Raw genomic sequence first — 26,742 nt, forward strand, 5'->3', positions numbered from 1 at the left:
GGTTATGGCGAATTCCCGGTGAACGTCATCTTCCAGCGTGTGCAGTGCCAACAGTAAAGTTCGGAGGCGGTAGTGTTATGGTGTGGTCGTGTTTTTCATGGAGGGGGCTTGCACAGTCACAGCACAGTCCTACATTGATGTTTTCAGAACTTTCTTGCTTCCCATTGTTGAAGAACAATTCTGGGATGGCGATTGCATCTTTCAACACGATCGAGGATCTGTTAATAATGCACGGCCTGTGGTGGAGTGGTTACACAACAATAACATCCCTGTAATGGACTGGCCTTCACAGAGTTCTGACCTGAATCCTAGAGAGCACCTTTGGGATGTTTTCGAACGTCGACTTGGTGCTGGCCCTCACCCACCGACATCGATACCTCTCCTCAGTGCGACACTCCGAAGAATGGGCTGCCATTCCCCAAGAAACAATCCAGCACCCTGTGAGGGTGGTAGCCGTCATCAAGGCTAAGGGTGGGCCAACGCCATACTGAATGCCAGCATTACCGATCGAGGGCGCCACGAACTTTTAAGTCATTTTCAGTCAGGTGTCTGGATACTTTTGATCACATAGTGTATAACACGCGATATTGACTATTTGACAATAAACACAACAGCAGCCACAACGTCAAGGTGATTTGAGGTGTTTAGAGGCATCTCGTGCAACAGACAACTCACCATACCACAATTCGACAGAAGTTTGCTCGGCGATGTGCGGAAAAAGATGCAAGTCTTCTGCGAAGATGAACGGTTTCCAACGCTTTCCTAACCTGCACGATTGCTTGGTTTTCAAATCGATCGAGCTCGTCTGGAATACGGATGGTCACGTACTGGACCGTTATGGTCCGCCAGCAGCCACTATCAATCAAGAAAGAAAAATAGATCTGAATGGAGGGTGATTCTGGGGAAACTTCTCCAGGTCTGCTTCGAATAATTCCACGACATTTGAATGCTCTATTTTTAGTATGCGCAAGTTTCACGAAATACTGAATCTCAAAACGAAAAATCCTGTATAATACCATAACGATAATGTTAGTATATTGACATCTACGTAAACTGTGTTCCTTTTTTATGCATGTTAGGATATATGCTGCACTGCTTTGATGATTTCTCTGAATGGATGGCCAGTGTTTTAAGTATTGTGTGCATCAGTCTAACAAGGTGACACCGAACACTTCCTGGCCTAATCTTTTACGAACGCGTGAGAAGAATCAACGACATGTTTATATCTCCGGGCGGCGCCAAGTCGAGCAGCGCCGGCTTCTCGCATGACTAGCGCGCTCCGGGGTTCCCCTGAATAAGTCATGTGGTGACTTGTCACTTCGTGGTACGTATTCGTCGAGTTGCTCCGGACAAGAGACTTAACGGTGAAACATATTCACTTCACCTCCCGTTTTTTAATAGGAACCCAACTTAATCTGTTATTCACGTTCGTGCTCCGAGATAGTGCTGCGCGTGTGAAAATAACTTCGTCAGGAACACCAGGTTTCCGCGTGACGGGATGGCGTTTGGCTCTGCAACAGGAGCGGTGATAAGTAACAGGATAACTTTTTTTTAAAAAAAAGGAAGAGCTATAAAATGAGTATGATTCATTTAAATGCATCTAAAAAAAAGTAACTGTCAGCAACACTTTGTAATTTCATTGAAAACATCAGTTACAAAGTTGCGAACTTTCAACATTATTCATGATGAATCAAGTGAAGTTTTAGTTTCTTTTTACAACAAATCAATGAATCTTTCTGGAGACTTCCATTTTAATGTCTTTCATCGTCAGCATGCGAAAATGTCGTTTAAAAATATTTCTGGAGCGTTCGATAAGATGGACTGACAACGATTAAAAAGAGACTGAATTGTTTTAAATACGATACAAGGACGGGAATTATTACAAAGTCGTCGTAAATACTGACCTAAGCTAAGAAGACAAACAATACAAGAAATTATAAAATATACACAAATTTAATTAAAAACAACATTTATTTAAGAAGTAATACAAACGTCAGTAATAGTTACAAATAAATTAGCAGTAAATGTATCAAATTCTTAACACAATTGTACAACTGGAGTAGGTTGCCTGTGTTGTTTGACTCCTGCAGAAAATATAGCAGTTTAAGTACGCTTGTTACACAAGATGAAGTGCTGTGGCGTAGGAATCTCATAAATATGACAGCGTGCGACACCTAATGTGAGTACTAAATGCTGTTACTTCATACGCAGTACATCATTAAACCAGATCTCGCATAAAGGAAACGGTACTGCTCGCGTTGCTGCGGCACTATTTTTCATGGATTACTAGTGCGCCATTCTCCGGCCTTTAACTGACGCTCCATTCTGACCGATATCTTCAATGAAAGCAGATGAGCAGTTTGCTACAGACAAGATCTTAAGTTATACAAGAAAATCTCCCTTACAAGTCTGACACGAAAGAATCTAGTCTGATGCGGTAAAATTTGTGTACTTAGCAGATTTTCCATATAGTGATAGTAGCTTTGAAAGTCCGACCGATTTGATTCCACAAACGTCTGCATTCTTTCGTCTGACGGATAAAAATTTCTCTGCATACCGTTTTCCGTTATGGTGCGCAGTGGGCCCGCCTTTCTCCCTCATCCACTTGCAATGACTTGTGTAACTTTCGTGGAACTTGTCACTGAGTACGGACCCCGTTCAAGGTCGAAAAATTCTCATGCAAGAATAGTGCGGTACGACAGTTAGTTGTTTACTGAGATAAATAGTGATTTGTTTTGGTTAGGTCATGTATAGCTTCGTCGCACTTCAGAAAGACAAGTTGCGTCGTTGGATTGTCGTTTACCTGTTCGGAAGCAAGCTCTCATATTATGGTAATTTTCGCTTCTCTAACATCACTGTAAGATTTATACCAGCCCCACACATAAGCGATACTCAAACGTATGACTGTGATAGCTACTAGACGCATTTGGAATACGCGTGTACTGTATTAATTAACCACTGTGTACATTTAGGCCAAGTGCCTAAAACAAGAATTTTCCAGCAACTGATAAATCGGTATTGAGCAATGTTGTTACAAATTTTCGGTTTGAGACGCTTTTGTCAAGTTGTTTGTCACATAGAAGTAGGGAGAAAGTTTGAATGTGCCCAGGTTCGACCTTATGTTTTTGCTACGTGGAGAGAATTGTTCAATAGATGACCTTTCAACTTTTGATGTTTTACATAACAGGAAGCAGTTGTCTGTTGGTATGAAGTGCTTTGTAGAAATCGAACTTAAAACTCTTCTGCGAAACGCGTTACTATTCTGTAAGTACCGCTTGTCCACGAGAGCCGGCCGGAGTGGCCGAGCGGTTGTAGGCGCTACGGTCTGGAATCGCGCGACCGCTACGGTCGCAGGTTCGAATCCTGCCTCGGGCATGGATGTGTGTGATGTCCTTAGGTTAAGTTAGGTTTAATTAGTTCTAAGTTCTAGGGGACTGATGACCTCAGATGTTAAGTCCCATAGTGCTCAGAGCCATTTGAACCATCTTCGTGCAAAATAAAAATGAGGCTGTAAAAAGTCGCTTTATTTCCAAAATGAATGCTCATTTTCCAGTGAAGTGTACGCTGATTTAAAACTTCCTAGCGAATTGAAACTCTGTGCCGGCTTGGGACTTGAATCTGGAACCTTTTCATTTCCCGTGCTGTTGCTTTATCGGCTGAGCTATCCAAACAACTCTCGACCCAAACTCTAGGATTTACTTCCGCCAGTACCTCATATCCAACCTTCCAAACATCACACAAGTTCACCTGAATATCTCTCTGGATTAGCATTTCTGGCAGAAAGTATGTTGTGGAGATATGGCTTAGTCACAGCCTTGAGGATTGCTTCGAGAATGAATATTCATTCTGCAGTGAAAGCAATCGCCTAACCTATGGGTAAGCAATGTCTCGACAATATCGTTCCTTCCAGTAGTGCTAGTAAGGAAGATAAGAGATGTACAGCCAGAAGTAAAGCTGTGAGGGCGGGTTGCGAGGCAGATGGGCAGGTAAGGAAGAAGAGCATAGAATCCGTGAATGATTTCAACGGAATAAATCCCTTTGTAAAAAGCTGTGCACATTTGGCAAACGCAGTTAGGATAGAAATAAATTAACTTATGAAATTATAAGTGAGGAGCTAAAGAGGGGAAGACAAAGTTGAATGAAGAAGTAAGTGTTAAAAAAGGAGTAATGTAGCGGATAAATCATTCTTCAGTGTGACACTAGCCAACTAAAACTTTGAGGGAGAATTTGGTTGACAAAAAGGATTAAGCTCAGAAAAACGATAGAAGTTGACAAGAAGCTTGCTGGACAAGTTAAAACTATGGCGGAAACTACGGTTACGATAGAAGATGGTCCAAAAGAATTTTAATGAAAAATAGGGTTACTAAGGAAGAAGAAAAACAAAGTGGTGGCCTGCAAAAAACTGAAAAAAGAATCTCAAGATATAATTCAGAAGGTAACGATCCTGAGCCACTCATTTAATCACTTACGCCTGTCACCTTCAGAATAACAAACAAAAGTGATGGGACACATGAATACCACTATTGTTTGTAAATTAGTAGCAATTAGTGACTTTTCGCAGATAACCATTTAGAAATTTTTATCTGTACATTATACATCCAGTTTCGAAAACCTTGTTAACTATTAGTTAGTGGGGGTTAAATTTCTCTGTATTTTTATTAGTTCAGTGAAGTATTGCTTCAACTCCTTGAAGGTCATAATATAAAAGCTGTTTATAGATGTGGTCTATAGAAATAAGTGATTTACTGGATTGTATACTTGATTTGAATGAAATACAACTTCGGTAGAGCACCTGCCCATGAATGGCAAAGGTCGCAGGTTCGAGTTGAGTATGACGAATGAACACGGTAAAACGGAATCGTTTTCGTACTGAGAGATAAGATTAGTTCAATGCTTAACACACTGAATGTTTAATTGGTCCGTGATTTTTCACCGGAACCTCTGTGATGTTTTCAATAACCACTGGATTTTCCTGGGCCACAGTTTCAGAACTGCTCTGAAGCGCATATGTCGGAATTCTGGAAAGCTAATTCGATACTTTCGTCTTCTAATGCTGTTTCATTTTCGCACTGAGACTACATACTGAAGTACATCAACATTTTGTCGGACTTAACAGTGAAGGATTTGACATCGCGTGGCCGAAGATATTTCAGTCGAGCCAAATGCTGGAAGCTTGTAGTGCCTTGTAGCTGGCTGGCCCTCTGTATGGAACAGGTGCTGACCAGGCAATGCCGTAGAGCGCGGGGCCCGGTCAGACGGGCTGCAGCCGCGAGGACTCCAGAGAGGTGGGCACCAGCCGCGGACGCCTGGCGTCGCTGTCAGCGAAGACGACCCGCTTCACGCTGGGCTCCAGCACGAAGATGACGAACAGGATGGCGCCCTGCAGGATGTTGATGAGGTCGGGCACGACCCACGCGTACACCGGGCCCCCCACCGCCCACGACACCAGCTCCATCGTCCAGCTGACGCCCATCGACACGAACAGCGTCACCACCATCCGCACCCTGGAACACGTGACCACACTGTGGCGGACGTTCTGCGGGAATACAGCAGTGACCGACATCTGAAGAGGACGAGAGTGACGACTTAAAGGTCCCACAAATCGAGATCACAACGGTAGACCAATAGCTCATATGGAGAGGATCTTGTGGAAGAGCAGACTTGGTCTTCTCTAAAGATCTACCATACTTCTACGGGGAACAATCGAAGCTTTAACTATCGCCTCGAAGAAATAAAGTTACTTAATTATTACTTTGTGTTTGTTTGCAGTTGTGGTACACTTTGATACACATTATGAACAGGAAAAACGACCGGTTAAAACCGATGTCGTTATTTTAGTTCTGAATAACCGGTATTTTTCGGTATTTTGTTGGTATCTGTTATAACAGGCGTTTATTTTTCCAAAACAATTTAAAAAAACGAGAGATCAATTAGCCAAACCAGCAGTGCTAAAATATTTGTTTTTAAATAAACGTTTTAAAATAACGAGTAAAATTACTCGAAAGATTTGCATTGTTTTGGAATGTTATTGTAGAAATGGGGAAAAGCGATCGCTGCTATTTTAATAACAATGCCCACAAAAACGATCAACAACACATGGTATAAAAACTGGTACTGAATTGCTGAGACAAAAATGTGTATGTTACCATGTGGCGTGGGCTGTTAAATGGTATGCGTGTACATGCAGTGTGCAACACTTGCTGCATCTGATCTATATGGCAGTTTCCAACTGTAGCCGTCGGACATCAAGTGTATATTTCTCGTCTAAAGTATTTTAAGAAGTGTGGTATCGCTGAAGAACAGTGCTCTATTTGCTTTAAAGGATTAAAAACGCGAGGAGCCACACAAAACATTCGCCATAATGTAAGCAGAAAACTTAAAACGTAACAGTTCATGCAGTTATAACAAAAACAGAAAGCACCTAATCTGCATCTGAGTCTACACAACATGCCTTTGTCTCTTTTTAGCTCTCGAAAACGGACAAATAGAGTTCTTCGACTTCAGTTTTCACCCTTTAGCACGAACTATTCGTAATGTCCAAATGGTATATGATCCCGGATTACAACATGTTTTTTGAGCAAAGTTGCAAAAATTACGAATCAATAGGATAACACCAACTTTTATTTAGTAGACAACCATGTATCACCTTTCGAGAAAAGAAGCGAATAGAGTACGGACTAAATAGTCTGACTCTGAAGCGCCACAGAAACTGGTCTAGGCATGCGTATTCAAATACAGAGATATGTAAACAGGAAGAATACGGCGCTGCGGCCAGCAACGCCTAATAAGACAACAAGTGTCTGACGCAGTTGTTAGATCGGTTACTGCTTCTACAATGACAGGTTATCGAGATTTAAGTGAGATTGAACGTGGTGTTATAGTTGGCACAAGAGCAAAGGGACACGGTATCTCCGAGAGAGCGACGAAATGGGGATTTAGCCGTGCGACCACTTCACGAACGTACCGTGAATATCAGGCATTCGGTAAAACACCAAATCCCCAACATCGCTGCGGCCGGAAAAAGATCCTGCAAGCAAGGGACAGACGACGACCGAAGAGAATTGTTCAACGTTACAGAAGCGCAACTCTTCCGCAAATGGTTGCAGATTTCAGTGTTGGGCCACCAACAAATGTCAGCGTGCGAACCATTCAACGAAACACCATTGATATGGGCTTTCGGAGCCGAAGGCCCATTCGTGTGTCCTTGATGACTGCACGACACAAAGCTTTACGCCTCGCCCGGGCTCAATGTCGGTGTTGACGACTGGAAACTTGTTGCTTGGTCGGACGAGTCTCGTTTCAAATTGTGTCGAGTGGATGGACGTGTACGGGTATGGAGACAACCTCATGAATCCATGGACCCTGCATATCAGTAGGGGACTGTTGAAGCTGGTAGAGGCTCTGTAATGGTGTGGGGCATGTTCTGTTGTAGTGATATGGAAACCCTGATACGTCTAGATACGACTCTGACAGATGGTACGTACATAAGCAACCAGTCTGATCACCTGCATCCATTCATGTCCATTGTGATTCCGACGGACTGGGCAATTCCAGCAGGGCAATGCGCCTCCACACACGTCCAGAATTGCTACAGAGTGGCTCCAGGAACACTCTTATGAGTTTGAATACATCCGATGGTCCCAGACGCCCCAGAAATGAAGATTAGTGAGCATATATGAGATGCCTTGCAACGTGCTGTTCAGAAGAGAACTTTACCCCCTCGAACTCTTATGGATTTATGTACAGCCCAGCAGGATTCATGGTTTCAGTTCCCTCCAGCACTACTTCAGACATTAGTCGAGTCCATGCCACTTCGTGTTGCTGCAATTCTGCTTGCTCATGGGGGCCCTACACGATATTAGGCAGGTGTACAAGTTTCTTTGGCTGTTCAGTGTACCTGGCTATATAATTTAATCATTTGATTCTATGTCTCTTGAAACCGAGAGAGGCAAAAGTTTTCAATAATTATTCGAGTTCTCCGTTAATCACAGGAAATAATAGGAATAAAAGACCGAAAATCGAATATCTCAGAAACTGATTATTTTGAGCGGTTTTAACAGTCCGTTTAAACTGGCGGTGAAAAATCCGCTATAATCGAAAACCGTTTGTTTCAGCGAGGACTGTCATCTTTCCGTCCCAGTTGCATAGCACGCCGCCAGAGGAGCCAAATCAAAATGGCGCGCCCACTGATAAAGTTGAGTTGCTCTGCGATATTTTGGATTTTCTAGCGGCGTACTACGGCCCTGTGACGTGGAAGTTTCAAAGTGTATCACGACTGCAGAAAAATAACTGCGAACAAACAAAAACTGAAGTGTCCACATTTTTCAACACAATCAGATCTTTGATTGAGATTTTCACTATGCAGCGGAGTGTGCGCTGATATGAAAGGTAGGAGACGAGGTACTAGCAGAATTAAAGCTGTGAGGACGGCGCGTGAGTCGTGCTTGGGTAGCTCAGTTGGTAGAGCACTTGCCCGCAAAAGGTAAATGTGCCGGGTTCGAGTCCCGGTCCGACACACAGTTCTAATCTGCCAGGAAGTTTCAGAGCTTTGATTATCGCTAGTACATCCATATACACAGGCTATGCCTCCTAAGAGCCGTCAGCCGCATTTTCTCTGGTATTTCGGAAGATATTTGCAATTTCATTTTTGCAGTGTGTAGCTGCAGTCACCCAAGACAGATTCTGTTCATTACCTCTTTCGTGGGACGTCCACTGTCGCAAGGAAGAGTGAGTTTGTTTCCCGTTACGAACAAAAATTATACTGAAAGCGAAATTTTACGTGCATAATCGATTGGTTGGTTGGTTTAAAAGGTGGGGGGAAAGACCAAACTGCTAGGTCATTGGTTCTTTGTTCCAATTAAAAAATTCCACAAGGGTGGGAGTAAAATAATAGAGACATACAAAACACAGCTGGAAGAAAGGAGATAACAACAAGAATGACAGAAGAGCAACAAATACTAAAATGGACAAAATCGGTGAAGAAATCCACAGAGACTCAAGAAACAACAAGAGAGCAGATTACCATTGCTGGCTCACCACGAGAATAAAAAGGGGAAGCCAGCCACTCTGCAACACATTAAAACCTCCGCCCTAAAAGCACTAGGGTGGAGGACACAGAGAGACAAAAGATATGCACTAATCTTCGGTCTGGCGGTCTAGGTGTACACCATGGAGGTGTTTGTGAATGGACTTCCAGAACAGGTGGTCACTCGAAGGACTGTACTTCAAACAGAATGGACCGGACACAAACCACAATCATAAGCCCTGACATGGGCCGCCAATGCATGAGATGAACTGCCATGGTTGGGAAAAGGAGACAGTAATTCGGATGTGTAGGAGAACTACAAACATGTGCAACGTAAATGGCAAGCAGTTGTGCATGACTAACCTTCAATGGAGGGACTCCAGCCTACACCAGGACACTGGTCACCGGACTCGTTCTAAAACATCCTGTCTCTATGCAAACGCCACAGTGGTGCACTGGGTCGAGTAAACTCAAAGCTGAGGGAGCCACTGAACCATAAACCAGACTCCCATAGTCTAGGTGGGGTCGAACAAGGGATCCGTAGAGCTGCAGCGATCTGCACCCCAGTTGGTGTTGCTTAGGCAGTGGAGGGCATTGAGGTGCTGCCAGCATTTCCGCTTAAACTAACAAAGGTGAGGTAGCCAAGTCAATTGGACGTCGAAAACCAGTTCTAAGAATCGATGTCTCCACTACAGTGAGTGGGTCGTCATTAACGTAAAGTTCTGGTTCTGGATGAATGGTGCGATGCAGACAGAAATGCATGACACATGACTTCGCAGCTGGCTCCCTGTAGGCACTGCTCAGCAACACCAGTGCTGGAGGAGCAGTACAAAATGCAGAAGTCATCTGCATATAGAGAAGGTGACACTGACGGTCCTACAGCTGCTGGTAGATCCTTAATAACCACTAAAAATAGTGATATACTCAAGACGGAGCCCTGCGGAACGCCATTCTCCTGAATATGGGGGGAACTAATGGAGGCACTGATCTGGACATGGAGAGTACGGAGAGACGGGAAGTTTTGGATAAAAATCGGGAGTGGGCCCCGGAGACCCCACTCATACAATGTGGCAAGGATATAACGTCGCCAAGTCGCGTCGCATGCTTTACGTAAGTAAAAAAAGATGGCGACCAGATGTTGGCGTCTGGAAAAGGCTGTTCAGATGGCAGACTTGATGGGCACAAGATTATCAGTGGTAGAGCGGCGCTGGCGGAAGCCCCCTGACATGGAGCCAGTAAGCCACGTGACTCCAGGACCCAACCCAACTGCCAACACACCATACAATCCAGCAACTCACAAAGAGGTGAGGCTGATGGGTTGGTAGTTATCCACATCAAGCGGGTTTTGACCGGGTTTGAGCACCAGAATGATGGCGCTCTCCCACCTTTGCGATGGAAAGACGCCATTGCACCAGATCCAGTTGAAGATGATGAGATGTCACTTGTAGTTTGACGAGAGATGTTTGATCATCTAACTGTGGATTCAATCCGGCCCAGGAGCTGTGTCGGAGCAATGTGGAAGGGTACTGAGGAGCTCCTACTCTGTAAATGGGGCGTTATATGGTTCACTGTGGCGTGTAGTGAACGAGAGGAATTTCCTTTCCATCCGGCTTTTGAGGGTTTGAAAGGCTGGGGGGTAGTTCTTCGAAGCAGACGTTTGAGCACAGTGCTCAGCAAAGTGCTCGGTAATCGTGTTTGCTTCGGTAGATAACACGATATTGATGTTAGTGCCAGGTGATGTATGGCACCCAATGGTCGACACATACTTCTCCCAACACTCCTGTTTCCGTCGTTTTATAAGATGGCGATCGCGGGCATGGAGCCGCTTGAAGGCTGATAGGCGCGCCAGGGAAGGGTGCCGATTATGTCGCGACTTCCGGCGACCACGAAGGGACTGTCTTTCGCCGGAGGCACCCTAAATGACGAGGGATTGCGTTTTCCGCCGCAGAAACGATCATTGTAGTGACCTGTTCAACCACAACATCGATAGAACCATGTGAGGGAGATTCAGCAGTGACAGCAGAGGTGGAGGCTTCCCAGTCTGCCTTGTTTATAGCCCATCTAGGTAGGCGTCCGTGGGCATGACACAGGGGAGTGACAGGAAGATGGGGAGGTGGTCACTACCACACAGGTGCTCTCCAGTGGATATATGGGAGAAGACAAGGACTGCAAACTGAGAGATCAATGGCCGAATATGTGCCACATGCGACACTGAAATGTGTGGGGGCACCTGTAGTTAAGAGGCAGAGGTCGAGATGTCACAGAAAATTTTGGACCTCCCCCCCCCCCCCTCAGCCATTAAGCACGGCGCCTCCCCCCCCCCCCCCCCCCCACATAGGGTTATGCACGTTAAAATCTCCCAAAAGTAGGAAAGGTTTAGGTAGTTGATTAGTCAATGCAGCAAATATGTTCTGGGGTATTGCACCATCTGGAGGAAGATATACATTGCAGACAGTTATTTCCTGCATCGTCCTTATCCTGACAGCCACAGCTTCAAGAGGGGTTTGAAGGGGCAGAGATTCACTACATTCTGAGTTCAGAAAATAGACGCAAACTCCACCTGACATACTATTATAGTCGCTACGGTTCCTATAATATCCCTTATAGCCGCAAAGGGCAGGCGTCTGCATTGGTGGGAACCAGGTTTCCTGGAGGGCAATGCAGTTGCCGTAGTCAGTCAGGTGGTGGAAAAAACCGCCGCAATTCCACTGGAGGATGACGTGATCGTGAGACTAGGAAGGCTTGAAACACTCAATGAGGCAGTCTACGCCTCATGGTCACCTGCTGCCACCAGATGCATACCTGTGCGATCGACAGCCATTGTGTCTGAGGGTCCAGCGAGATCTAGGTCCTCAGCGGACACCAGAATCTCCACCTCATCCTCAGACACAATGATTGTAGGTAATGGTCGTGTGGGTGCCACCACAGTGCCTTGGTTATTGGGGTCTTTTTCTTTTTAGGTTTCTCTCGCTGCTCCTTAGGTTTGTGCAGATGGGAGGGCTTCACTGATTCAGTGTCGGGGACTGAGGAGGACCGTGAAGCCCTATGTCAGCTATCTGTGGTTGCTTCAGCCACTGACGAGTGTCAGGTTTGCCACTCGTATGAACCTGGGAAGAGAGTGCCTCAAGGGATCCCTTCCTGGCGAGAGTAGCCGAAGAAGACTTACGCTTCTTCAGCTGAGAAGTGGGGACTGCCGTCCCCGATGGTTGGGGATGGGGGGAGGGGGGGTGGGGGGTGTTCTTCCAGAAGTATGTGGTGCAGGAGCAACAGTGAGGGAAGTGGCTCCCACCATCAAGGGGGCAGGTGGAGTCTGACAGCTCTGAGAGCCAACTGTATGCGGCAGAACGGAAGATGGTAGAATCGTTGTCGTAGTGGTGGCGTAGGTTGACTACATATGCACAGGACGTAGCCTCTTATTTTTTCTTAGCCTCAGTGTAGGTCAGACGTTCCAGGATCTCATATTCCATTACTTTTCTTTCTTTCTGGAGAATCCTGCAGTCTGACGGGCAAGGCGAATTGTTCTCTCCGCAGTTGGCACAGATGGGAGGCAGGGCACATGAAGTATTGGGATGCGAAAGACGTCCACAATCCTGACAGGTGACGCTGGAAGTACAGCGAGAAGTCATATGGGTGAACTTCCAGCATTTAAAGCACCGCGTTTGGGGGGGGGGGGGGGGATATATGGCTCTATGTCACAAAGGTAGACCATCACCTTGACTTTCTCGGGTAGTGTGTTACCGTCGAAGGCAAAGATGAAGGCACTGGTGGCAACCTGATTATCCCTCAGATCCTGGTGGACGCGCTGGACGAAATGGACACCTTGCCGCTCTAAATTGGCGAGCAGCTAATCGTCAGACAGCAAAAGATGGACGCTGTGAAATATGCACTATGTAAGGCGCCCTACCCCAGTTGGCTCGCTCTTCGGGAAAATTTTGAAAAATGGAGGTCAAACCCTACAGCGAACCATCAAATTAAGGCCGAAACGTGAGAGACTCCTTTTAGTCGCCTCTTACGAAAGGCAGGAATACCTCGGGCCTATTCCAACCCCAGGACCCAAAGGGGAGTGTACAGTCGACAGAGGGGTCCAAAATTACTCTAGCACAATATTTGTTATTGGTATGTGTTCACAGGCATGGTAAAACACGGTGAATGAAAAGTACTTCAGCAGCGATTGAGCAGCGCTGTTTATTGCCACTGGAAGTGTGGTATCGATAGCAACAATGCCACGGCGTATTAAAGTTATTAGGTTGGCACTCTCCTACCCACGAGTCGCATTCCAGGCGGGATACAAAAGTTGGCGACGAGGACTCCCCTTTCCCTTCCTATCAATTTGTTTCTTTGCTTGGTATTGCTTTCTTTTCGTGCTAGCCTCAGTATAAGACTTTCATTTGTGTAAACCATGGCTTCTCCACAGGAACAGGTTTCGTTGTCCGATCTTGTACGTTTTCAGGCTCAGCAAATGCGCACAGGTTGCCCTAACTCTTACGGGAATCGTCATCTTAGTGTGCGCGAGTAATGAGTGGGTGGGCAAATATCCTTTATGAACATTACGAATGTAATTCTTGAGTTTCTCCCAGCGTATTTGATAATCAAAATATCCACGGGTGTACTGCCGGTCTACAGTGTCCAACGGGCACAATATTTCGGCGATCATACATATCGCCATCATCAGGTGAACTGACGGACTCATCTCCTGTGAACGTGCCAGCACGGAGATCCGTACGCTATGGCTGCTCAGGGGGAACTGGGTTCGGTAGCGGCAGCGGCCGATTTAAATACCCTCCGCCCGCGGCGCACTCCCTCCGCCATCCGCGCCCCGCGCCACGGTCGCGCGGTGGAACAGATTGCGACGGCGTCTGAGATGACGTCGGTGTGGTGGCTCTGTCTGCCGTGGTCGTCACAACTATACTTTTGCTCGATTTACTCTTGATTAACCCAATCGCTGGTTCCCAAGCCTTGCTAAGATTATAGCCACAGTCACGGTTTATGAGGTCGTCATTGGTGCGAATTTCGATGGCCTCTCTAACAACGCTGTCCCAGTATCTCGACGTCTGTACCAGAATCCTCGTGTGTTCATACTCCATAGCGTGATTTTCCGACAAACAATGTTCAGCGACCGCCGATTTGCTCGGATACATCAGTCGAGTGTGCCTCTGGTGTTCACAGCATCGATCTTCGACGGTACGCATCGTCTGACCAATATACAACTTACCACATTGACACGGAATCTGGTACACGCCGGCGTTCCTCAAACCGAGGTCATCTTTGGCGCTCCCCACCAGTGCACGAGTTTTATTCGGAGGACAAAACACAGTTCCGACCCGGTGTTTCTTCAAAATGCGGGCGATTTTCCCCGAGAGTGCGCCTGTATATGGAATAAACGCAGTGATTTCATCCATCTCCACAGGTTGTTCTGTAGTGGTTGGGCGGAGAGCGCGTGAATCTGCCACTCTGAGTCAAAGATAGTGCGCGCCCTGTGTACTAGAGTTTTAAGTACCACATTCCTCTGTGAAGGGTGGTGGCAGCTGTCTGCGTGCAAATACAGATCAGTGTGCGTTGTCTTCCGATACACCGCATGACCTAGGGTGCCGTCAGCCCTTCTCTTGAGCAAGACGTCAAGGAGAGGTAATTTATCCTCAGTTTCAGCCTCCATAGTGAATTTAATGTTGGGGTGTATGGAGTTTAGATGTGTAAGGAAGTCAATGAGTTTATCCATACCATGTGGCCAGATGACGAACGTGTCGTCCACGTAACGGAAAAAGCAAGTAGGTTTCCATTCGGATGACGACAGGGCTTTCTCCTCGAAGTTCTCCATGTACAAATTCGCTACCACCGGTGAGAGTGGGCTACCATTGGCGACTGCCTTCGTTTGTTCGTAGTATTCTCCATTAAAAAGAAAATACGTGGAAGTCAAGACATGCCTAAAAAGTTCAGTGGTCTTCTCGTCAAACTTCTGACTAATCAATTCTAGTGACTCTCGCTGGGGTACCGTCGTAAACAAGGAAACGACGTCAAAACTCACCATGATATCTGACTCATCCAACCTGAAGCTATCAAGGCGTTTAACAAAATCCACGGAATTACGGATATGATGAGGGCATTTACCCACATAAGGACTTAATATTCCTGTCAGGTATTTGGCCAACAAATATGTAGGTGCCCTGATGTTGCTGACAATGGGACATAATGGGACCACCTCTTTGTGAACCTTCGGGAGTCCATATAGTCTAGATGGTACCGGACCTTGGGGTAACAATTTCTTAGCGTCACCCTGCGGTAAATCTGCGTCCTTCAGAAGCGACCTCGTCTTGTTCTCCACCTTCTTTGTAGGGTCAACGCTGATCCTCCGGTAGGAATCGTCATTTAGCAGGCTCTGCATGTTATTAGTGTAGTCCTTATGGGAGACAACAGCTGTAGCATTGCCTCTGTCAGCCGGTAAGACAACAATTTCAGAGCGCTCCCTCGGATCACGAATGGCCGCCCTCTCTTGACTGGTGATATTTGACTTCATTGGCTTGGATTTCGTCAACGCACGACAAGTTTTACGACGTATTTCCTCAGCTGATTCAGGCGGAAGTCAAGCTACAAGCTGTTCAACAGCACTAACAATTTCTGCGACCGGAGTGAGCTTGGGGGACCAACATCAAATTCACTATGGAGGCTGAAACTGAGGATAAATTACCTCTCCTTGACGTCTTGCTCAAGAGAAGGGCTGACGGCACCCTAGGTCATGCGGTGTATCGGAAGACAACGCACACTGATCTGTATTTGCACGCAGACAGCTGCCACCACCCTTCACAGAGGAATGTGGTACTTAAAACTCTAGTACACAGGGCGCGCACTATCTTTGACTCAGAGTGGCAGATTCAACGCGCTCTCCGCCCAACCACTACAGCACAACCTGTGGAGATGGATGAAATCACTGCGTTTATTCCATATACGAGAGCACTCTCGGGGAAAATCGCCCGCATTTTGAAGAAACACCGGGTCGGAACTGTGTTTTGTCCTCCGAATAAAACTCGTGCACTGGTGGGGAGCGCCAAAGATGACCTCGGTTTGAGGAACGCCGGCGTGTACCAGATTCCGTGTCAATGTGGTAAGTTGTATATTGGTCAGACGATGCGTACCGTCGAAGATCGATGCTGTGAACACCAGAGGCACACTCGACTGATGTATCCGAGCAAATCGGCGGTCGCTGAACATTGTTTGTCGGAAAATCACGCTATGGAGTATGAACACACGAGGATTCTGGTACAGACGTCGAGATACTGGGACAGCGTTGTTAGAGAGGCCATCGAAATTCGCACCAATGACGACCTCATAAACCGTGACTGTGGCTATAATCTTAGCAAGGCTTGGGAACCAGCGATTGGGTTAATCAAGAGTAAATCGAGCAAAAGTATAGTTGTGACGACCACGGCAGACAGAGCCACCACACCGACGTCATCTCAGACGCCGTCGCAATCTGTTCCACCGCGCGACCGTGGCGCGGGGCGCGGATGGCGGAGGGAGTGCGCCACGGGCGGAGGGTATTTAAATCGACCGCCGCCGCGACCGAACCCAGTTCCCTCTGAGCAGCCATAGCGTACAGTTCTCCGTGCCGGCACGTTCACAGGAGCTCAGCCCATCAGTTCACCTGATGATGGCCGAAATATTGTGCCCGTTGGACACTGTAGACCGGCAGTACACCCGTGGATATTTTGATTACGAATGTAGGTTGTGGACAGCTGGAAATGTGGGTCTCACGGGAAGCGTGCAAGGGATAAGTCCCTGCAGTAGCGCTATCCTCTGTGCTCTTGGTGGCTCAGATGGATAGAGCGTCTGCCATGTAAGCAGGAGATCCCTGGTTCGAGTTCCATTTGGAGCACACATTTTCAGCTGTCCCCTTTGAGGTATATCAACAATACCTGTTGGTTTCGATTAATTATCATTCCTTTCTAGAGAAGCTGCATTGTCATCACTGGTATCTGTTCTTTCGGAACAGTTACTATCTTCATATAGATTAAGTAGTGTGTAGACTTAGGGACCGATGACCTCAGCAGTTTGGTCCAATAAGATCTTACCACAAATTTCCATTTCTTAAGTTTTGCACACAAGTGTATTTTGCATTTCAGTGAAGTTCGTACAGTCTCTTTTCGGTTAGTTATTCTGCTGCGGAATGTTTCTGCACTTATGATCCTGACTGCAGACGCTAGATTGACAATTACTTTCCTGACGATCTCAATTGTTTGTGAACCATCTACAACTTAGCCTACAATAGGCGTGTCAGCGCACTTCAGAGTAATTATCAATCAAATGAGAGGACAAGTGGAAGTCGTATAGCGAACACAGCAAGAACAGATCCGTTACATGCTTGACATGATAGCTCGACATGTAGAAGCTCTTATCGTAGCGGGTGATATCTTCACCAGTGATTGGTTCTTCACGAGTAATCTCGCGATACCTAGAAGTTTTAAATCATTGACTGTGCTTTTGCAACATTTCATCTGATGCAACACGGTTTTCAGAAACCCGAGAGCGGATAACGTATTGATCCATCGGTGACGCCATCTTCAACTTTTCCGCCACGAGGTGAGATTTCAGAAACCGACAGCTATGATACTTCTTTTCTGCACAGGGTCTTCACTTCCTGCTCTTATCTCCTTGGAGTAATTTACAGCTTTCGTGTCGTTGATTTAGTGCTGTCGAAATGCATTTGGAGTATGCAATACGCCTGATATACACAGCTACAGTACGAAGCGCAGTTAAGTATCCTGCCGAATATCTAATCACTTGGTGTCTTAACCAATGCCAACTACTCATCAGTGGTATAATCAGTGATGGTATGGAGACGATTAGTTTTAGTTTCGAAGAATTATAGGCACACAGAATGCAGTTTCGAACGTACAACACATCTTAGAAGATTGCCAAACTTATGTTTATAGCATTTATAGACGAGCAGTGCAGCTCTTATCGATCCGAGACTCCAGCAGCAGAACAGTTCCAGGTTAATTTTGACACAGTTCATCTTTAAATTATGTGTGTATGCATAAATGCCTGATGATGAGGAAAACAAGCTTGAAACACATTGCAGTGTGTTAAAATGAACAAGAAATAAAAGTGAGTCGGAGCAGAAAAGTCCAAATAATTCATTCATTGTCTAAAATGCCTGAAAAAATGACAGTAATAGAAAACATGCAATGTTTATGTCAAAGTTACTTTTGCTGTAGCTTGGGTGGTATTTTATCTGGCGTATTTTTAGTAACGTGCCGTCAACAATGAGATCATTGAAAACCAAGACAGGGAAAGGGTAGGTTCAAATGGCTCTGAGCACTGTGGGACTTAACTTCTGTCATCATCAGTCCCCTAGAACTTAGAACTGCTTAAACCTAACTAACCTAAGTACATCACACACATCCATGCCCGAGGCAGGTTTCGAACCTGCGACCGTAGCGGTCGCGAGGTTCCAGACTGTAACGCCTAGAACCGCTCGGCCACTCCGGCCGGCAACTTGGATGGCAATTTGTCAGTTTATAACTTAGAAAATTGTACGTATTACAGAACGGATCTGAAAATGAACAGTGCATTTCATTCACAAAGACCACTAACCCTCGTAGAACACTACCCGTCGCAGTACCACGGGAAGAGGAGGGAGGGGGGTACTTTATGCCTAGCTTTTGAACGAATTGTAATCTGGTCACTTTATATTATTAAATTTTGAAAAAAAAATCTGTTTCTAATTAATTCTTCAACCACATTTTACTTTTTAAATTCTTCAGTTGAACTTAACGTAAAATTTTATACACTCCTGGAAATTGAAATAAGAACACTGTGAATTCATTGTCCCAGGAAGGGGAAACTTTATTGACACATTCCTGGGGTCAGATACATCACATGATCACACTGACAGAACCACAGGCACATAGACACAGGCAACAGAGCATGCACAATGTCGGCACTAGTATAGTGTATATCCACCTTTCGCAGCAATGCAGGCTGCTATTCTCCCATGGAGACGATCGTAGAGATGCTGGATGTAGTCCTGTGGAACGGCTTGCCATGCCATTTCAACCTGGCGCCTCAGTTGGACCAGCGTTCGTGCTGGACGTGCAGACCGCGTGAGACGACGCTTCATCCAGTCCCAAACATGCTCAATGGGGGACAGATCCGGAGATCTTGCTGGCCAGGGTAGTTGACTTACACCTTCTAGAACACGTTGGGTGGCACGGGATACATGCGGACGTGCATTGTCCTGTTGGAACAGCAAGTTCCCTTGCCGGTCTAGGAATGGTAGAACGATGGGTTAGATGATGGTTTGGATGTACCGTGCACTATTCAGTGTCCCCTCGACGATCACCAGAGGTGTACGGCCAGTGTAGGAGATCACCATGATGCCGGGTGTTGGCCTGTGTGCCTCGGTCGTATGCAGTCCTGATTGTGGCGCTCACCTGCACGGCGCCAAACACGCATACGACCATCATTGGCACCAAGGCAGAAGCGACTCTCATCGCTGAAGACGACACGTCTCCATTCGTCCCTCCATTCACGCCTGTCGCGACACCACTGGAGGCGGGCTGCACGATGTTGGGGCGTGAGCGGAAGACGGCCTAACGGTGTGCGGGACCGTAGCCCAGCTTCATGGAGACGGTTGCGAATGGTCCTCGCCGATACCCCAGGAGCAACAGTGTCCCTAATTTGCTGGGAAGTGGCGGTGCGGTCCCCTACGGCACTGCGTAGGACCCTACGGTCTAGGCGTGCATCCGTGAGTCGCTGCGGTCCGGTCCCAGGTCGACGGGCACGTGCACCTCCCGCCGACCACTGGCGACAACATCGATGTACTGTGGAGACCTCACGCCCCACGTGTTGAGCAATTCGGCGGTACGTCCACCCGGCCTCCCGCATGCCCACTATACGCCCTCGCTCAAAGTCCGTCAACTGCACATACGGTTCACGTCCACGCTGCCGCGGCATGCTACCAGTGTTAAAGACTGCGATGGAGCTCCGTATGCCACGGCAATGTGGCTGACACTGACGGCGGCGGTGTACAAATGCTGCGCAGCTAGCGCCATTCGACGGCCAACACCGCGGTTCCTGGTGTGTCCGCTGTGCCGTGCGTGTGATCATTGCTTGTACAGCCCTCTCGCAGTGTCCGGAGCAAGTATGGTGGGTCTGACACACCGGTGTCAATGTGTTCTTTTTTCCATTTCCAGGAGTGTATTTTTTCCTAATTGCTGTAGACTTCCGAAGGTGATATTAGTACGTTGAAACAGGTGAAATACAATAAAACATGCCAGTTCTTCAGCCGACGGCTGAATTTTACCTTGAGAAAAATACAGATGTCCTTTAATTATCTTTACAAATTAAGAATTTAATAACTTTCAAACTATACTAGATATTAAGAAATGGTTTTTAGTATGTCATACATCAAAGTTTTTTATTTTCCTGATGCAATTTTTACGCAAAACTGAACTTGAAAACCTGATTAACTGTGGACGTCACAGGGAGAAGCTCAGTGTGCGGCCTGGTTCGTACAGACACCGTCCGATTTCCAAGTGCAACAGATCTTCTAACACGGTACGGAAAGAAACCACCGTCCAAAACAACTACACGGGCTTGGCATAAGGCACTTGTGGAAACAGGTAGTGGTGTCTATAAAAGTGGGCGGGTAGCCCATCTATTTCAGACGCCAACGAGGACAAGATACAGCAGACGTTTTGAAGGACTCCGACAACATCGGTGCCCACAGCGGCCATTGAGCTGGAAATGAGACGATCAACAGTGCACAATGCGCTGCATAAGACGCTTCGTCTATATCCGTACAAGGTGCAGCTGCTTGAGGAATTATAGGGTAGGGACAAACCTCAGAGCGAACACTTTGCGTTGGATATGTTAGGCAACATTGACGCAAAGAGTGACTTTTCGGAAAGATTTTTCTTGTCGGATGAGGTAACGTTTATACTCGTATATCCGGCAAACTGAATCGTCATGACGTCCGTATATTGTGTTCACAGTATCCTCATGTTACACGTGAAATGGATAGACACAGTCCAAAGGTCAATGTTTTGTGCTGACTTACATGGAAAATTGCATCAATGAGCCATTCTTTTTCAGCGAGTCCTCAACAGTGGTGGTTACCTGGACATATAACAAGAGTCTGCTAGGCCACAGTTGGAAAGCCTGTAACGTGACGTCATATTGGAGTAGGATGGGGCGCTACCCCACTGGTCGCTACATATCCTTCAATTTAAGGACGAAAAGTTTCCGGATAGATGGACTGGACATGGTCCAATCCGATGGCCGCCACTGGCCTCGTCCTGCGGCATTTTGTAAAGGTTCCGGTATACCGAAACAATATTAGAGACCTAAAGGATCTTAAGGCGCGCATTCGCAATGCATTTGAACACGTCACAGTGGACATCTTGTATCGTACGTGGAGAGAAATGGAATTCCGACTAGACATTATCCGCGTCACTAAAAGTGCACACATTGATGTGTGTGAATGAGGAAACAAAACTTTGAGGTACACATGTTGAAAACAATTTGTTAAATAGTTTTAAAGGTATTAAAGTATTAAGTTGTAAAGATAATTTATGGACACCCGGTATAGAGCTTTTGTGGATCTGGAGGGTCTTCTTTGAGTCTGTATTGACGATTAGTTGTTCACTGGGTAGGATGTTTCTTTTTAGAGACGCTGTACCATGTATAAATATGACGTAACAGAATTTTACGACGCGGTTGAGGTGTGGGCTGCGCGCAGGTGGGAGTAGCGTAAGCGTAGTGTAGTGTAGTGCTGTGTAGTGTCGTGCACGCACCTCTCTGTGGGCGACCTGTCCCTGAAGGCCGGCGGGTAGGAGCAGGTCTGGTAGATGCTGACGGCAAACAGGCCGGCATTCAGCAGGAACAGCAGGCCGATTGGCCCGTAGAAGTAGTGCAGAGCCGCCTCCTTATCTGGCGACACAGAACATGGCCTCGGTTAGGACAAAGGCGTGCCAAAATGTTGCACGAATAAACTTACCACAGTAAAAAAAGTATAAATTTCCTAGCAATATTTTACATTTTCTGTAGAGAATTTAACTCTTTCACTTTCATGATGTCTTACTCAGTAGCACAGTTATCTTGCGTTGTTTGGGACACATTTATGTAATAGTTTGTTTTCCTTTAATTTAATTATAAAATTCGCTTTATTAAGGTAAGAAAATAGTCAGTTGTATGATCCTTCAGTTTCAGAGTGTTAAATTTATACACAAATCAAAAAAAGGTTTGCATCACCTGTGTTCCGAGAGTTCCGGAACCTGTACCAAAAACTGGAATAGAGATCAACGTAAATGTCACTTCCGCCTTTTTTATTACTCATGAAAACAACACAGCAACACCTTCAGAGGTGGTGGTCCAGACTGCTGTACACACCGGTGCCTCTAATACCCAGTATCACGTCCTCCTGCATTGATGCATGCCTCTATTCGTCGTGGCATACTATCCACAAGTTCATCAAGGCACTGTTGGCCCAGGTTGTCCCACTCCTCAACGGTGATTACGCGTAGATCCCTCAGAGTGGTTTGTGCGTCACGTCGTTTATTAACAGTCCTTTTCAATCTATCCCAGGCATATTCGATAGTGTTAGAACTTGCTGGCCACTCTAGTCGAGCTATGTCGTTATCCTGAAGGAAGCCATACGCAAGATATACACGATGGGGGTGTGAAGTGTCGTCCATGAAGACGAATGCCTCGCCATGTTTGCACTGTCGGTTGGAGGATGCCATTCATGTATCATACAGCCGTTACGACGCCTTCCATGACTACCGGCAGCGTTCGTCGGCCCCACATAATGACACCCGAAAACATCAGGGAATCTCCACCTTGCTGCACTCCCTGAACAGTGTGTCTAAGGCGTTCAGCCTGACTGGGTTGCCTCCAAAGACGTCTCCGACGATTGTCTGGTTGAAGGCATATGCGACACTCATCGGTGAAGAGAACGTGAAGCCAATCCTGGGCGGTCCATTCGGCATGTTGTTGGGCCCATCTGTACCGCGGTGCATGGTGTCGTGGTTCCAAATATGGACCGCGCCATGGACTTCGGGAGTGAAGTTGCGCATCAACACGACGTCCTGCGGCTGCACGAAGCGCATTATTCAACATGGTGGCGTTGCTTTCAGGGTTCCTCCGAGTCATGATCCGTAGGTAGCGGTCATCCATAGCAATAGTAGCACTTAGACGGCCTGAGCGAGGCATGTCAGCGACAGTTCCTGTCTCTCTGTATCTCCTCCATGTCCGAATAACATCGCTTTGGTTCACTCAACACTTCCCTTGTTGAGAGCCCTTCCTGGCAAAATTAACAATGTGAACGTGATTGAACCGCGGTATTGACCGTCTAGGCATAGTTGAACTACAGACAACACGAGCCGTGTACCTGCTTCCTGGTGGAATGAGGGACTGACCGGCCGTCATACCCATCCGTCTAACAGGCGCTACTCACGATGGTTGTTTACTTCTTTGGGCTGATATCTCTGAAGAGTGAAAGGGACTGTGTCTGTGATACAATATCCACAGTCAACGTCTATCTTTAGGTGTTCTGGGAACCGGAGAGATCCAAACCTTGTGTGTGTGTGTGTGTGTGTGTGTGTGTAAACAAAAAGGAATTATTCCGAAGAGAAAAATTAGCTGCTAATACTACCGATACTACAGTCTCCAGGACCTCCAAACACAGCATTTAAGTTCACAAAGTTAAGGAAAAGTCCATTTAGTTGCTGTTGCGTTAGCGATTATAACAACTTATTAGGTGCTACTTAAGCATAAAATTATATTTTTTCTTTATCGTTGTCATATGCAATAGCTACAGCTTTACTATTGTAAAGAATATTAAAGAGGACTGCTAAAACTAAATTCTACAACCAGACACTTCCACAGACACCAGTCTGACGTTAGGGAGGAGAGCAAACAGTCGAGTAACAAGTGTATCTTGTCCAAACAAGCCAGTCCGTGGTCGTATCTCAGTCTAGGCGATAAGGTGGTGCTTCAGGACCGGACCAGCTGACAACATGCTTTCATGAAGATTCATGATTCTATGTGCTGCACCGACCAGCTGCTCGCCGACATCCAAAATACAATTTGCCTTCCCTGTTTCCTAAAGATGGTCCTCTACGGTCATTTAGTGTACTCAACGCAACAGAAGCTCTACATATTTAGACAAGGTTATCACGTTACGTCATAAATTATTAGCAGTAGTTTTCACATTTCCACATGATGAACTTTTGCATGTCTGTAATTAGGATGATTATTTCAGAGCTGTTCAATTTACAGTGCAAGTACATTAAATGACTCCAATTGTTATAACGGTTCCTACTAGCTGTCCTGATGTCAATTGATAGCAGTTCTATTATTAATGACTTAATATATTGTGACTGACAATATTGAAATTCAACAAATCATAATTCCTTAATTCTGTAGAACATAAGCAGTATAGCGCTTTTCGTTTACTATAATATTGTTCTACCAAGAACCGACGGAAGAATCAGTTAACATGATCTGATGTTAGCTTTAATATTTTGTTGCACATCGTTAATTCAATGTACTGCTTCTTGGACATCCGAGTCGTCATGGAGTGTGAGTATACGTATGAAACTACTGACATGAATGTGACCACGTTTTGTATCGGTAGGCATGCGGCAGCGTACGCTACATAATATGTTCAAAACGCGGTGCATACAAAAGGGTATTCTTTCGGGGATCATACATGGTGCTCTATTGGCGATAGAATAGGTAGAGACCATTTGTATGCCCAAAAGAAGCTCAGGGTCAAAGGTTGAATATTACACACTTCCTCTTGCTTAGCAAATGGAGCAAACCGTTTCATTCCTTTTGCATTTGATGTGGTCTGCGGTGGGGCTTAGTGGGTTTATGGCGGCACCATTACTTAATGGTCGGTTCCTTAGAAAACCTCCAAAATATTTTTTTACCAATTTTACTAATAAAACGGAGCCTCCAAGACGACTATGTACAGAAAATCGATGAAATTTTTATTCTACAGTCCTAAGAACCCGATTTCGAACAAATTCGAAAATTTCTTTGATATCTTTATCAGTTTCCGAGATACAGATGTGTAAAGTTACCCTACGTGTACACGTGAAATATTCAAGTAAAATTCGGTGTGGGGCGAAAACGTAGCTTATAAACTGATGTAGCATGGATAATTATGCTGTAAAGAATCTCCGTTATCAGCAGAATGATGCTGGGAGCCGCATCTTGTACTTGAGGACATCAAAATGTATATGCACGTGAAATCCGATCTGCATTATTTCAGTTTCACGTAAAGAAACTACCAAAATTTTACTGACCCATAAAGTTCTTTTCATAAGAGTAACATGCCCTGCTGTAGTAGCGAAAAGCAGGGAACTAGAGGAAGAACGCAGAAAAAAGGCGAACATGCTCCTGTTTAGAAGACTGACTGGACAGTAGCCTACCAGTTGCCTCACTCTACCTTCTCAGCACCCTTAAAATGCCAACATATTCGCCATTTGTTATGGTAACGGAGAATGTAACAGTGGGAAAGAAGGAAAAGTAATAAACAGTGGAAGATAGTAGACAGTGGTAGAGAAAGATCGAAAGGGACCAGGGACATACTGATAGTGAAACATAATTGACAGTGGCAGAACAGTGCAAGAGAAACAGTGAAGGAAACAGTGCTAGTGAGACAGGAATAAAGAGAAGGAGAAATTGGAAGTGGGTGAGAGCCAATGAGAGACGGAGTGTACGACAGTGAAAACAAGAAAGAGAGGGAGAGTAACGGTGAATACACACCAGTAGTGGAAATGAATGAATGAATGAATGAAATAGAAGCAGTAAGGGAGAGCAAGAGGGAGACAGTGACAGTGAGAGAAGTCAGTCAGTAGTAGTAGTAGTAGTAGTAGTAGTAGTACAGAAGGGAGGAGAGGGACTGTCTCTCTCACCTGCAATGAGAGAGACACACGAAGAGATAATGACGATGAGGTGGGCTGGACGCACGAGAGAGAGTGGGCAAGTGGCAGTGAGTGGGTATGAGAGACTTGCAGCGAAGAACTAGGGGGTGTGAGCGAATAACAGAGAACTTGTGGGAGTGACAAGTGAGTTGCGTGTTACAAAGAGTACGGATATGTTCGCATGCTGGAATTTTTGGGAATATCTCTATAGATGTTGAGAAAGGTAGAATTAGGCAGCTGGTATCCTACTTTTCGGACTGATGATTTGAAACAAAGCATAATAGCCTTTTGTGTGCTCCGATTAGGACACGCAGAGTGGCCGCGCGGGTTGAGGCGCCATGTCACGGACTGCGCGGTCCCTCCCTCCGGATATTCGAGTTCTCCCTCGGGCATGGGCGTGTGTGTTGTTCTTAGTACACGTTAGTTTAAGTAGTATGCGAGTTTAGGGACCGATGATCTCAGCAGTTTGGTCTCTTAGGAATTCACACACATTTGAACTTTTTTGCCCCGATAGGAGCATTTTACTTCTGAAATTTAATCACAGCCATGTGCACTGTGAAATGGGTACTGTTTGTTATATGTATGTATACTGCGGTTCCACAAGTGCTACAACGAACCGTATGGCCGGCCGGAGTGGCCATGCGGTTCTGGGCGCTACAGTCTGGAATCGTGCGACTGCTACGGTCGCAGGTTCGAATCCTGTCTCGGGCATGGATGTGTGTGATGCCCTTAGGTTAGTTAGGTTTAAGTAGTTCCAAATTCTAGGGGACTGATGACCTCAAAAGT

The 26,742-nt window shown here is 46.0% G+C and overlaps 1 protein-coding gene across 1 annotated transcript in view; it reads right to left on the reverse strand.

Moving 5' to 3' along the window:
- Nucleotides 1–1,952: 1,952 nt before the first annotated feature.
- LOC126275742 (G-protein coupled receptor Mth2-like) overlaps nt 1,953–26,742 on the reverse strand; it is a 178,491-nt gene continuing 153,701 nt past the window's right edge. Inside the window, exons 6-7 of the mRNA XM_049977227.1 lie at nt 21,817–21,952; nt 1,953–5,504 (exon numbers count right to left, since the gene is read on the reverse strand). Coding sequence (XP_049833184.1) covers nt 5,252–5,504; nt 21,817–21,952 — 389 coding nt within the window. The 3' untranslated portion in view covers nt 1,953–5,251. The remainder of the gene's footprint in view (nt 5,505–21,816; nt 21,953–26,742) is intronic.

This window comes from Schistocerca gregaria, chromosome 1 (genome assembly GCF_023897955.1).
Source record: "Schistocerca gregaria isolate iqSchGreg1 chromosome 1, iqSchGreg1.2, whole genome shotgun sequence".
Classification (NCBI taxonomy): domain Eukaryota; kingdom Metazoa; phylum Arthropoda; class Insecta; order Orthoptera; family Acrididae; genus Schistocerca; species Schistocerca gregaria.